Source organism: Dermacentor silvarum, chromosome 7 (genome assembly GCF_013339745.2).
Source record: "Dermacentor silvarum isolate Dsil-2018 chromosome 7, BIME_Dsil_1.4, whole genome shotgun sequence".
In the NCBI taxonomy this organism is placed as follows: Eukaryota; Metazoa; Arthropoda; class Arachnida; order Ixodida; family Ixodidae; genus Dermacentor; species Dermacentor silvarum.
In genome coordinates, this window is record NC_051160.1 from 135,282,242 (window position 1) to 135,297,277 (window position 15,036).

At 45.4% G+C, this 15,036-nt stretch overlaps 2 protein-coding genes across 6 annotated transcripts in view; both read right to left on the reverse strand.

The window, feature by feature from the left end:
• LOC119458466 (cytochrome P450 2C15-like) overlaps positions 1-15,036 on the reverse strand; it is a 419,645-nt gene that overhangs the window by 375,800 nt on the left and 28,809 nt on the right. The window lies entirely within an intron of this gene.
• The window catches only part of LOC119458469 (cytochrome P450 2B19-like), a 261,264-nt gene that overhangs the window by 217,410 nt on the left and 28,818 nt on the right, over positions 1-15,036 (reverse strand). For 2 of the 4 annotated variants that reach the window (XM_049671231.1, XM_037720309.2), the window contains exons 5-7: positions 14,591-14,694; positions 6,492-6,796; positions 615-730 (exon numbers count right to left, since the gene is read on the reverse strand). The exons of 1 other annotated variant lie outside the window; for it this stretch is intronic. In XM_049671231.1, coding sequence (XP_049527188.1) covers positions 615-730; positions 6,492-6,796; positions 14,591-14,694 — 525 coding nt within the window. The remainder of the gene's footprint in view (positions 1-614; positions 731-6,491; positions 6,797-14,590; positions 14,695-15,036) is intronic. One more of the 4 variants, XM_049671230.1, reaches the window with a different exon arrangement.

The window sequence follows — 15,036 nt, forward strand, 5'->3', positions numbered from 1 at the left end:
ATAGGATATTGGTATGACGCCGTTAGGAAATTAAAAAAAACGATTTTAAAGCTTTCAATAGACCGTTGGTAGGTTCTAGGAACATTTGTCTGAAAAAAAATTATTCAAAGTTAGTCAACATTATTGAAAGGGACTAAGGTTACATCCTTACATCGTCATAAACTATGACGTATTTGCTAGCATTCGCACCCGCTTAAGCATTACAACAGTCGGCGTTCGAGTTGAGCGCTTCGTTGATCAGAGCGGCAGGACCACATATATTTTTGAAAGTTCGACAAGTGTGTCGCTTGCGGTGCCGTAAGCACTAGCACGCATTAGTGAAGTCTGTAGAGCATAGCAGTGGTACATTCACATGACATTCGTTGTACTACAACAAATTGGCCTTTGGAGGGGCCTCATTCCGTCCCGTGTACAGCAAAGTTTGTTGTTGTGGTCTTCGTTGCAAATGCGTTCAAAATGCCTATCAAAGATAGAAATTTGCTCGGGACATAATCAATCGTTCGCTATGAAAGTTTTGTCGTTGCAGACGCGTTCTATTGTACATATTGCTTGGCGAAAGAAACCGTAGAAGCAATGCATGCCCCGTACACGTATATCGTAAACATATGACTTACACTGGAACGCTTGATCACCGTCCAGTTGTGCCCTTTCTATCCTTTCAGTGTAGCACTTAATAAAGTCCTTGACTGGCTCCTGGTCCCACGTAGATTTGTAGTCCTCGATTTGTTTTCTAAAAAAATGTGTAAAAGAATCTCTCATTATAAGCTGATGCTGTGCCTTTTATAAAGAAGACACAGAGCAGCCGCCTAAACAAAATATGTCGCTAGGCTCTCGAGCGTGGATCATTGTTAACAGGTCATGAGGGATTACGCATTTTTTTTCAAAAATACTTTGTTGTAAACATAATGGCCTCAAAATGCAGAGCAAATGAAGTTCCCGTCTACGCTGGTGATCTACTCTATGATGCACTATTTAATATAATTTTTCGTAGATCTTTAAATATTAACGCTAAGATTTACGACACCTAGTACATCCGGCATATCGCTGTAATTTCTTGCAGTTCTTAGCGGACCTTCTTATCAACCCTGATTGCATTTTTGCGGTATACATTAGTTTATAGCTTTATCACGCTACCAGATTGGTTATCTGACACACCAGAGGATGGCTTGTCCAGTTTTGATGGCACTACCAGCAAGTAAATTTTACAAGTATTAGCGCTGGCTCTCTACCTTGCAGCGCGGATGTTTCTTGATGATTGACTTAGCAATAATTATAGTGCGAGATCGAGGTCGCGGGATGGAATCCCGGCCGCGGAGGCCGCATTTCGATGGAGGCGAAATGCAAAAACGCCCGTGTGCTTGCGTTGTAGTGCACGTTAAAGAACCCCAGGTGGCCAAAATTAATCCGGAGCCCTCCACTACGGCGTGCCTCATAGTCAGAACTGGTTTTGGCACGTAAAACCCTAGAAAGAAGAAGAATTATAGTGCGAACACAACAAAGAAGATTTTGGTTTAAAGTCTGCACAAGTCACTTAAGACTTCTCTGAGTTCCCTAGTCTCCTCATTATTAATCAGTGTTGCGTAGAACGACTACGTTCTTGCAAAACTGGATCAAGAAATGGTACTGAAATGTGTTCTTACCTATGGTAAACTGCGTTTACTGAAATACTGGAAGATTCTATCTCATTCAAAGCATCTTTAGCAAACGAGAAAACTTAATTCAGCACAATATTTCGCAACCAGCTGAAAATTTCTGTTATATGCCTCAACAGCGCATTCAATACAGGCACACGCTGTGGAAATACCTAAAGACAGGACTTCGGGGTGTTTTAGTTGTAGTAAAATACAAAGCTGGCTTCCGCTTTTTAGGTTTTTAAGTGTGAGATGCTTTTAGCTCCCGTTGTCGGCGAACTTCAAGTGACCTTGAGCCAAAAGCCAGAGTCGTTATCCGGGAACTCAAACGAGAACATTCAGACGTAGTTGCGAGAATAAAACTAGATCATCCGCGAAAGCAGCCAAAGTTAACAAAATGCGGTCTGCGGCACCCATAAATTTGTACTGAAACGCATTACGTACGCTAGTTACTGCCCAACCAAGTTGGAAAAAATATTGCTTCCGAGCTCTTCCTTAAGTTTTTTTCCAAAATCACTCAAGCTGTAACTTCTAGTACGCGGAAGTTTTATTTGTCATTTACAATAAAGACCTTCATAAGGCAAGTACAATGAACCATACATTAGACTGTCATCTTTTTGCGCTGAGGCCGGGTTGCCTGTGTTCTTTTGAACGCCAGCGGACCGCGAGTTCCGCGGCGCGTGCTTTGCGTCACCTCGAAAGATGGCGCCACGCTGCGTGGTGCCTCCTTCAGGTGATTTTCTTCTAGCTGGGCAGTGCGCTCTGTCTCCCTGGCGCATTTCGCAGTCATTCGTACTGCCTTCAGCCGGGATTTTCTTTTTCTAGCTGGACACCGTCTATATTGACCAGTGTACAATATGGCAGTGCTGTGGTGTGGTAGAGTGTTCCGTTGCGAACATGCCTACACCCATTTCACGATCGTTGCTAGTATTAGATTCAACTAATCTTCTTTACCGGTAGCCATTTCATGTTTACATCTACTCTCGATTACGGGGGAGCTTGCAATTTTTACGATTAATTTCGCATGCAAGCGTCCATCTGTTATTTTTTACGGCATTGAACCTAAACCAATGTACCGTAGCCCTTTAGCAGTAGATTTGTGCACATGGAGCTCTTATTCAGAGAATCCGATGTCACCATCTGCAGCCTTCACTTATTGTGCATTTCAGAGGACGCTTACCCGACAATTAGCACAAATATATCGGCTACTGTGGTTCGTATCCACCGTGGTGGCTCAGCCAGCTAAGGCGTTGAGCTGCTGAGCACGAGATCGCGGAATCGAATCCCGGCCACGGCGTTCGCATATCGATGGAGGCAAAATGCAAAAACGCCCGTGCGCTTGCGTTGTAGTGCACGTTAAAGAACCCCAGGTGGTCGAAATTATTCCGGAGCCCTCCACTACGGCTGTGCCTCATAATGATAACTGGTTTTCGCACGTAAAACCTCAGAAAGAATAACAGTGTCGTTCGTCGCATACAGATTAAGCAATGCATTGCATTCGCCAATAGCTTAGGTCGCATACATCACAGCTCTCTGTAAATGCCGATATGTACGAAATGTATGGGGCAATTGAACGCTTGTCAAAAATGATGCAATTACACGGATCGAAAATGCCCGCAACATTGCACAAACCTGCCATCAATTATGCTTTTCCTCATTATTCCAATTATATCCGTTAAGTAAAACCGGCAAAAAATAAATCACATTTCCAATAGATCTGAAAAATTCCCCATTCAGGGAACTTGAGTTACGAGCCCGTGATGAAACTACCTGCACACGAGGCTTTGTCACCTGGTTGCGCGCCTAATTTTTCTCGTTGTGGCCGACATGAAGGAAAGAAATCGTGGAAAACTAAGCCACCCGCTGACGTGGGACAGCAGGCGGTGCTAAATAAATAAAACGCTGCAATCGTGACAGCCTTCGGTGTGGGTGTTGACTTTATGCTTGAAATTATTGACAGGAAAAATCACTGCGAAATTATTATTGGCCGCAGATAGTACGACGTTTTTGTTATAAAATAGTGGAACCCTAACCTATACTGAAAAAATATTTTTGATTCGCTGGTGTACTTGCACTAAACCAGGGGCGCTATAACGTAAAAGGATTCCAAACTGTTTTGATTCCAATTTCTGCAATCAGCCTCCACGATTGGTCAAAACGTTTTCAGGCCACTCGCAGCTTTGTCTGTCTGCAATAGCTCCCCACCGCAATATCTCCACATCTGATATAACGTGTACACACTGAATATACATGATTAAACCGCACAACAAAAATAATCATGCCTGATTCGACGCCTTTTCACCGTTAGCCCTGTGCTATTGGTGCAATGTTTTCCTGGTACGCCTCCTTCGCCTGTCTGTCAAAAGACCTCACAAAATCACGAAAACTCATCACGTCGAAAAGGACGTGTAAGCGAAAAATATTCATTACTATGACCAATAAAACTGAACGTTTTTCTCTACAGACACAGACTGCCCCGTTCCGAAAGTAATAGAAGATGGCTGCCAGCCGATCGCTCAGGCCCCCGCTACTCCCACCTGCCCGTGATCATGTATTTAAAAGAACCCCAGGTGGTCAAAACCAATCTGGAGCCCTCCACTACGGTGTGCCTCATAATCATAACTGGTTTTGGCACGTAAATCCCCAAAAAGAAGAAGTGATCATGTATTTCTTTGCGCATGATAAACCTTTTATGCGTGGCAGCAAAACGTTATCGATACCTTGGCATGCATACGACATCGCTCTGCCAACTCTTCCCTGCTGAGGATCCGTTTTAGCGGCATTCTTACCCTTCCTTTGCACGCCGCCGCGATTTTCAACCAGCCACCGCAAGCTAAGTAAGGCGAAGCGGCCCAATCGGAGAAGCCGGCACCACCCTCTTCATGCAGTTATCTATTTTCACTGTGCTGGCTCGGCCCTATCGAAAGCCTCTCCACTAGAGCGTGCTCCTCGCCTCTTGTCAGCCAATTAGGTAAGAAAAAACACTGAGTGTAGACAATGCTATTGATTTTGAAAGCGAACAAAGGTGACCTTCTATAAACGAGGAGACTGTTTGATTGGGTTGTTCAGACAACGCTGCGGGTCCCCGCCCGATGCTTGCGTCGGTGGTTACGTAAATTTGAGGTCAGGAGTTTAGAATCAAAATAGTTTGGAATCATTTTACGTTATAGCACCCCAGAGCTTACATGATGAATGAAGAAATGAAAGGGAAGTAGTGGGGAGTGTTCGACACGAACGAACAATTGTTTTCGATCGTTTTACAGTTTTTCAGAACGTGACATTACGTTGCCGGCAAGAGAGTTCTCGAATACGAACAATTGAAACAAATTGCCATTTGAATTTACTTTCTACCGAAGAAATCCCAGACAGTTCCGGACGACACTTCTAGAGCTTTATCACTGAATTCTCGAGCGCATGTGACGGCAAGAATCATGTTCGCTTACCGGTGAGCATCTGAAGTAAGTTGTAGAAAATACGGCGCACGGTTATGCATTAATGCCGAATGGGAGCACCTATGTTCGAGTAACTAGAGAAGCACCCACCGCGTGAGTGCCTCTGTATTGCTGAAGGTGATTAACGCTATCCATAAATTGGGCTTACTATTTATTCACAATTGCGTGGTACATTTTATCACCTCTAACTAGAATGTGAAGGGTAGTAGATTTCTCTACTGATAAGTCGTGTTCACAATGATTAATGGTAGCGCAAAGTAAAGGAACACCGTGTAACGACACAAATTCGAGCGCTACATGTTTGTCGGTCTTGTCCTGCATTCGTTTACTTCGCGCCGCAATTCTCCATTTAAGTCATGGACAGGGTTTGCGAGAAACCACCCGAGTTTGAAAATGTTCCGCCATTGCCCAGATATTTCATACAAACCTTCTCCGTTTCTCTATGACTTATCAGGATATACAAAATCACGTGCATATTTTAAGAAAATCTTCAAATAATACTTATTAGCACCTATGTAAGCGTTCCTGTGCACGTATTATTTTAATAATATTGCTTGGTGTTTGTTTTAATGCGAAAATAGCATTCTTGGTATTTTCACCATTCTCATACCTGTATACATTACAATTAATGACGTTTTTTTTGTTTAAATAATGCAAATTGTTCTTCCTCGTGGGGCGCCATGGTAAGTGGCATGGTGGGCATTAGTTATATTTAAATGAAACGTTAACCTTAGCCTGAAACTAAGGTATTTCTTATATCTTTTTCAATCATTGTTTAAGCTTCAATACTACTGAAGCTTAAGCAATGGCTGAATAATCGCCAGCCCTTCTCCCACCGAGAAAATGGCGGCAACCGAAGCTCGTCGTGTGTACATCTGACCTTCGTGGTGACTTTATTTCTCGCTCTCTTTCCGTCTCTCTCTCTATATATGTGTGTCTTTCCTTCTCTCTCTCTTTATGTTTCTGTCTATCTATCTATACATCTATCTATCCTTCTTTCCCTCTCTTCCTCTCTCTATTTCTTTCTCGCTTTCTCTTTTTCTATATCTCTTTCTTCCTTTCTGTCTTTCTTTGTTTCTGTTATTTTCGTAGTGATTTTATTTTGTTTTCTCTCTTTCTCTGTCTCTATTTCATTATTTCTCTCTCTCTCTCTCTTTCTTCCTCTCATTCTCTCTTTTTGAGAATGAGAGCAAGAGAGAATGAGAATTGTTCGCTGGGTTGTTCCTTTGAGAGAATGAGTTTAATGAGCTTGGACCCTTTCTGCACTATTGCCAGGATCGGCCCACTTTGACGGTAGCTTTCTGCTAGGCACACGAAAGAACCGTTGATTGGTAGAGGAAGCTTCGATATAAAAGATCGTCTTACAAAGCACAGAAAAGTAAACTTTGCCAAGGCTTTACTGGCTTACCTAATAAAGTCTGTATACTCGTTCACAAGAGCACACATTTTGCCAGTTCTAGTGAACGGCAAGCGCTGCAATACGCTCCGGAGCAGGGCTGGTGTCGTCTCGAACTGTTGGCCACTGAATAAGGGAACGGCCATCTTGCCCAGAACTTGCGTCATATGCTGTAGGGTGCCGCCTGTGCTGTACAGTGTCGACGGGAAAAACAATGAGGAAACGCTGGCGACCACACAGGGCATGATGTACTGGCGAACTGATGTTGGCTGGCCATTGGTTTCCTCTAATTGTTTCATCAACCACTGCAACGGGACCTGTGAAGATGCATGTGAAGAGAAAATTCACTGAGAAACGTCGTCAGTAAGAAAAAAAGTCACAGGCCTGCGCGGCACATGCAGCACAGTCACACTGTAAGCTGGTAGAGCGGCTCAAGAATGTGATGTAGAGGTTTCAGTTCCGAAACCCACAAATTCCGCACCCAGGGGGCGCTGTTTGTAACTACGCCCGTTATATAAGGAGCTGTCTACGCTAATAAAGAGTTCTTCGCCTCGGTACCCATCTGCGACTTCGTGACTTGTTCGACCGCCGTCCGGGCGTGCCCCCGCATTTCCCACCGGACCGGCGTGGCATCCATAGCCGCCAAGCCGATGCAACAAATGTCCCAATTCACGTGCAAAATGGCCCGCAGTCTATTTTGCATGTCAAGCAACTTCAGACGCTGTCGTGACCTACTTGTCTGCAGTTTTCAGTAGAGAAGGAATTCCCACATACATACTGACGGAGAATTCTCCACAATTTAAGTCGCAACAGTTTGAAACTTTTCTTGCAGAGCGAGGAATTAAGCATGTGTTCCTCTATTTACTACCCGCATGCCAATGGACAGGTCGAGCGGTTTAACAGGACGTTAAACGAACAAATTCAGCTTTCTCAGCTTGAACGCCGCCCGCTCAAAAAGCCATCACAGATTTCTTAGGCACATACAAGTTTACTGCACAGGCAACGACAGTATTATGTCCTGATAGACTTTTACATAATATACAACCTCGTTAATCTGTTGACATAGTTGATCTCACGTTGTGCGGACGAGGCTATTCCGTAGGCAGCAGAATGTGAAACAGTATGTGGACCAAAAGAGGGGTGCGAAGTCATCCAAGTTTCTGATTTGGAACAAAGTTAAAGTCAGATTGCCAGGAAAAAAGCCTAAATATAGATATCCTTTCACGGCGCTAGTATAGGTTGGGGACCATGATTTAAGTTGAGTGATGGGAACATTTGGAACGCTTCGACGTTGGTACTGGTACATTTGGAGAAACATAGTGATGCAAATCGTCCTTTACAGTTCCCGGTGGATCCTCCTTTGACACAGTACTCGCAGGCCCTTTCGTTTGAAATTCCTACGCTGGTAACTATCTCTGTTCCTGCGGTTAAACAGTCTCTAACCAAAGGGCAAGGTGAAAAGGTACATCAAACGCTGACTGACGTGCCCAGTCTATGTGCACCGCTCGCAGATACCACCGCAGAGCGTATTACGGAGCATACGGCTGTTCAGGCACCGATTTAATGTCCGGCTGTGGTGGCCAGCCAAAATAATGTCTTCAATTCGCCTAATAGGCGTGTAACTAGACCACAGAGTCAAATTCATCCATCAGTAGCTCCAATGCAGGGCCCTGGGCCCACACATTTCTCGCATCAGATACCCTGGCGATCCTAAAGACGCCTTACGAGGCCACATCATTTAAGGCACTTTGTTCCCTAGTGATATATTGAGTGTGCATTGTATTCTTGATTGTTTGCCTTTTTGCGGTGTACCACAAGGCAGCGTCTTGTCGCCGCTTCTCTTCAACAGTGTACTTGCTGGACTTCCAAGCCGATTGCCTCAGGAAGCAGACTTTCCAATATGTATAGCAATCTATGCTGATGACATTGCACTGTGGATCAGCGGTCCTTCGTACCACGGTCCACGTCTTCGTGGAATCTTGCAGAGAGCTCTGAATGCGACTTCAGAGTACTTGGAGGAAGTTGGTCTGCAGATCTCACCAGCTAAGTCAGCCGCGATTGCGTATCATCCAAGGCAACGGGCTCGTCGAACCATGAGCCGGCTGTACCTCGGAGAGACACCGGTACAATGGGTACAACACCACCGCTACCTGGGCGTAATTATCGATGATCGCCTCTCTTGGCGCCCTGCCCTTACCTCTGTGCGGTGCAAATCCCGGTCGCTGCTCAAGTATGTGGCCGCCTTGACTGCTAGAGGCGCTGGCTGCGACCAGACGACAGCACTTCAGGTATACCAATCGTCTGTCCTCTCTGGCGTGATGTATGCCTTGCCAGTCTTGAACGTGCCGCCAAATGTGATGTCTGAGTTGGAACGGGACCATCGTGTTGCCCTCCGAGTCATGCTTGGCTTACCTCGTGAGGCGCAATCTGTTCCACAACTCACGGAAGCGCACCAGTTGCCCCTGAGCTTGCAAGCAGACCAGAGAGCGCTACACCATATCGAGCGTTTGCACCGAGCATCAGACGGCCAAGCACTGATTAATCGGCTGCTTCAGCGCCCATTCTCTCGGATGGGGAAAATGGCGGCATTGTTTGTGGACATTACTCACAGTTCAGGAGACACTTCTTTCACAACTCCGAAGAAGCGCAACAAATGCTCCTTCCCCATTTATCTGACAATTCCTGAAATACACAAAAAATCTAGTCAGCCTGTTCCGGCACTATTTCAATTGGCCCAGTCCCACCTATTTGAAAAATTTGAAGGTTATATTGAGGTATTCACGGACGCATCTGTACACAACGACGCGCAAGGCGCTTCTGCAGCTTTCTTCTGCCCTTCGACTGGCATCAGACGGGTATTTAGAATACTACATCCAACCTCATCAACAACTGCAGAACTAGCAGCGATTGATGTTGCTCTGAAATACGTACACGAAGAATTAAACGCCTTGAAGGTCGTCATTCTTACAGACTCCCGTGCTGCCCTCAGCAGACTTAGACAAGATGCCGATAGCCCATTGTTGTGCAGTATCCAAGAAACTTCCGGCAAAATTACTTCCTGTGGAGTGTCCCTCATTGCCCAGTGGGTACCCTCGCACGTGGGCATCGCTGGAAATGAAGAGGCTGATCGCCTCGCTTCAAGCTGTGCCCACCATGAATGTGACTGCCCTGACATTTCGTGCACATTTGAAAATGCCCGTCTCCTGATACGCCGACACCTCCTAAAGCAGCACCCAGACCAGCGTGTTGCAGACGGATCGTTCCCTCCACGCGTTCGTGGTCGAGGCCTGGCCCGTCGTGCTAGAGCACTGTTATACAAGTTAAGGGTTGGGTGTGTGTTGGTGCGCGAACGCCTATACCGACAAGGACGTGTGGACAGCCCGTCGTGTACGTTTTGTGGCTCCTGTGAGACACTTGAACATCTAGTTTTAGATTGTCCCGCATTCGTTGCGCCGCGCGCATTACTAATTAAGGAGTACAGACTTATAGGGCTGCCATGTGCGACCCTTGACGATTGCCTTTTTCCAAGGGAAGCGCTGCAAGACGTGACCAGGCCCATCGAGCCCTGCTAAGTTTTCTGAAGGACACTGACTTGGCCTCCCGTTTCTAGACGTTATTTCTATTTTGTTTTGTTTTTGTTTTGTTCTGTCTGTGTCTTCGTCATTTCTTTATTTGCTCTTTTCTTTTCTCATATTTTCATTTCCTCTATTCCCTCCTCCTGTAGGAGTAGGCAGGCGTTGTGCCCCTCTCAGTGGCAGTTGTCAGCTTGCTCCCTCCTTAATCCCTTTGTGTCCTTGTGTGTATATGTGTACAAATCAAATAATAATAATAATAATTGCCTTTTTAAAATGTTGTCGGGACCATGAAAAGTTTCATTGTGCTTGCTTTATTGGCTCCTTTAGCCATTGTGTGTGTAATTGCGGTCTATTGTGCCTGTTACTGCCACGACTGTGAAAAGTGAGTCAGTGTTTTTAGGTTAGTGGCGATGTTAGCCATTATATGTATATTTGTATTAATAGTGTATCTATTGTATTGTGTCTATTTTGCTTAAACATTACCGAGTGCCTATTGTAACATACCGTTACATTTTCGCACGAAGGACAGAGATACAGATAAATCGTTAATGTGACCATTACCACTGTATAATGTTGCATAGGGACATATCTCATACATATGATCCTATTTACTACTGTATAATGCTGTTGAAATTCTCCACCTTACTTAAAAGAGGGGGCATGATGTGATGTAGGGGTTTCGGTTCAGAAACCCACATATTTCGCACCCAGGAGGCACTGTGTGTAACTACGCCCGCCTATATACAGAGCTGTCTTCGCCAATAAAGAGTTCTTGGCCTCGGTACCCATCTGCGTCTGTGTGACTTGTCGGCCACCGTCCCGGCGTGCCCCCGCATTTCCCGCGTGACCGGCGTGGCATCCATAGCCGCCACGCCGATACAACAAAGAGTAGCTCCAATTTCGGCACCACGCCCAACAGGGTCTTCGCGGCAAAGTCTTTTCGCCTTGTTTTGACGAGAGCGATCTGAACTGTCCGCCCGTCGTCGACTAGGCTTGGAAAAATTTTGCTAGGAAATGCAAAAAGCTGCTAGGCACGGTATTGCAAATCGGCTCACCGCCCAAGCGTAGATTCTCGCTTGGCCGCGCGACGCGCTACAAGATGATCGGCTTCTTCTTCGGTTGTCCAGATCTTCCTTGGTCGTCCGTACTCGCCACAGAGTCAAGAAGAGTTCTTCCGCCATCGCGCCGCGGCTCGGATCTTTATCTCTCCGGTGAAGTTACGGCCAAGCTGCACCTCTACACATGCCGCAGCGTGGCTGGTCGAAACCTGTCGAGCCGCTGCCAGAGGCGCCTGCTGCACTGCGCGCGTTCGGCGCGAATGCAGGGAAAGCGGGGAAACGCGGATGGCGTCGGCAGCAGCTCTGTGCGCTGCCTCGTAGGGGCTGCTACAATTTCTTTCTCTCCCTTTCTATCGCGCTCTCATTTTCTTTTTCTCTCTCCCGAGCATTGCAATCGTCGCGCGCATGCTCTCATTCTCTCTCCTTAACGAGGTTGCATGCAGTGTGTAGGCAGATGGGCGTATCTTGGCGGAGTGGAGCACGGCTCTGTCCGGTTATGCCCAGCTGCTCCTGGTTGCTAGGCAACGCGAGGTGACAACATAGCTCGACGCAGTGTTTCGCGGACGAATAACGGAGTTGCGGGTAGCTTAAACAGCTTCACTCTTAAAAAAGGACAGAACAGAATAAAACGCACCAATGAGTTCTGGTGAATGTTTTGAGACTGACAGAAAGGAATTGTTGTGGATATCCCTTGCGGGAGCTCCAATACCTAGAGCTCCGGGCATGTCCGAAGCAAGGTGGCAGCTGCTGGCTTCGCCGCCTGTAGCCAGGAGCACGAAGATAACGCGTATGTGCACATAAGAGTTGGCTCTACTCAAGCGGAAACTTTTAAACGATGCTCCTCGCAAATGGCTGCACAGATCAGAGTTCTCAAATTACTCGAGGTGGTCCCAGCATGTCGGGCGTGAAAAGACGGCATTTGGTGTGGTTCATCCATAAAAAGCTCGCTATTTTAACAGCTGTGCCATAAAAGATGGCGTCTGAAAATAAGCACCGAGGTGATATCATTATCGACAACAGAACTGACGGGCGGGCAACTTCGAATATATTCATTATGGGAGTACCAGTTGAAAGTACGATGTGATGTATACGATAGTTTTGCTAAGTCTGCAGCGCTACACAACACCTACACGTTCTTTCACCCGGCGCATTCACACAGAGAAAAGAAATGCAGAAAAGCATAGGTAAACATTTGTCATGTCACCTCAGGGCCGGAAATCACTCTCAGAGCCTAATCATTTTGTCAGGTTGTGATCTGCCTCGGCGTAAGAAATTTATCCGGTAGCTTCGATTAATCAACGCGCCCGAAAGTAGGTAAACCGTATTGAGGTACGCCCGACCAAATTTTAGCGTTGCATTCAATCCCGGTTTGTATGCGCGCTGTTTGTATGCACGCTAATGAGAAGGGCCGCAGGGGCAGTATTGAGTCAATTTCGCGTTCCCATGCTCAAGCGCACGACTCCATAAAAATCTAGCCATCATGGCTGCGTAAACTCCTGTGACAGAGAGGCGTCTAGAATGCGAATTGTGGCTTATGAAAGTCCACGCCGGTTTTAAAATTCTAAATTACAAGTTAGAGGCGGGACAATTACAAAGAGCGGAACAATTTCAGTAGTGGGAAAGTGAAAATATTTTTGACATCATTGCAGCTTTTATCAGAGGAAACCCGTCACGGATACACTCTACCAATACTTAAACATGTAGTGGAAGCGAATGTTAAATCACATTTTCGACTTCACAAAGGTCCGTAAATAGCAGTTTTGTGCGTGATGCCCAAATTGGAGCTACTCTTGAGACGCTCCACCAGCTTACCCTGTGAATGTGCTGCGTGTGCAGCGCCGGCCTGTGAATTTTTTTATTTCTTGTTAACCTTCTTTTGTTATTCTTGGCTGAAATAGATGATATGCGAAATACTCACACTATAGCCTTTTCGACATAAATACTTTGTCCTACGCATGATGACCGACATCCCGCTCACTGCAGCATTAATACGAGGGAAAGCCAGCAAGCAGTGAGCACGTAGCAAGGAACGTGTTGTGGTAAAGCTAGCGCCACAACCATCATGCGCTTTTGCTTTATTTATACTTCCAGAGCGATGACCGCCATTCGGTGTGGGTCAAACGAGATGTTTCGATAAGCGCATTTCCAGAATTTTGAAGCACCAATAAGTTGTTCTATCGTCCACGTGGTCATTACGTCAAAAATGACTCCGCCGTGAGTGTAAGTTCAATGTAATGCAGAGACCTCACGCTGAAGTTACATGCCAATAAGTGGCAGCGCGAAGGAAGACAACTAATATCGTTGTCTGTACACGAAAGAGCAATGGGAGGAATCCCTCAAAAGCAGCAATCTTCAAATTCAACTCCAGGCTGTCCAGAGGGCCCAAGACATCGCGACGGGTCTTGGTCTCCCGGTTCCATCGTGGGCGGAGCCACTGACTTAATCTGGGGGAGCCTTCGGTTCGCATAGATCTCAGTTTCTCAGGACTCAAATAAAGTTTTTGTCATGTCATGTCATGTGTGCAGTGCTGACATGCCCGCGTATAAATCTGAAAAACATTTTTTCAACTAAAGTACAGAATCTTCTCGTGGAAAGAAATTCCGTGATTTTGCAGACGAATGACTAAGAGAAATTTAGAGCACCTCTACTTGCATGTATATAAAAATCATCTTACCAAAATTTGAAACGTGAAAACTGCCCCATTCTCTCCACCTTTTCCTTGTGTTTAGTCTTATCATAACTATCGTGATGGTGGTTGCGTTCTCTTCCGCTGTTACTGCCAGCAGAGCTAAGGCGAGAATAGTAGAGTCATTAAAATATTTTTTTTTTCATTTAGACATACGGTAATGGCAAAGATTGATATATTTACCAAGAAAATTGTTGCAGAGGTGGCGATTGCCTGCCTTCTTTTACCCCGTATCACTTTTATATAGGTTAAAGAACTATGACTGACTAGTGAAAGTAACCAACAAAATATTGATTGTCATAGAAAAATGAAATAGAATGAAATGGTGGATGATGTGACGTCATACTGATAAGGAGTGTTTTAAAAAGGTACTCAATTAAAATTTTAACGCATCCAGAAGTCATCACTTTGAAGCTACGTTGTAAAACACAAATAATTCCACACTGCACGTAATGCCCTTCTTAAAATGCCTGGAAAAAGCCATGATTAAAGAATAGTCCCTAACGAGAGCACGGTTTTAAATTTAACAGTTCTGGTCTTTGTTCCGATATGTCCTGATCTGGTTCACCACAACAACATGATGCGGATTCCCATTTATGTAAGAAGGATTTCTATTTTGTGTTGGAAGTGGCTATCGAGAAAGTTCAGTTGAAATGCCACTCTGAATAGAAATTTTCCCAACTTCTATAGGGCCGTCATATAGCAGGTAGATATTGGGACCAAAAGGGCTACTCAATGTCACGATGAGCTCGGCGACTGTAAGAGGAGAGCGCCATCACTTTATTGCCTTACCTTCAATTTTTCCTCTGGCCTGGTTGCGAATACGATATCGTGCAGAGTAGACATGACGAACTTTTTGTTTGTTTTCCAAAGATGACCGTTTAACAGCCCAAACCCTGGTGATCAATAAAGAGAAATGAATTGATTAGAGGGTGTTGCTTGAGCGAAAATGAATTGAAGGATGAGCATCTGCGATGAGAACGAAGGCACACCTGCAGGAAATACGGAAATGAACATCGCGAATCCACTATAAGCTCTGTGTGATTTAATTATTGCGGTGCAGAGATGGTGCTTGAACTAAGAAATTTCCGCAGTGAAAATCAGTCCTTGCGTTTTTCTAGACATTGCAGTAAGCACACATTCAAATAAAGTGGTTTAGGGCGACAGTTGCTGCGGTGGTTTATTTGGTAGAGTATTGCATACGGTCATACAAAAGTTGTGCGTTCAGCACTCAACTG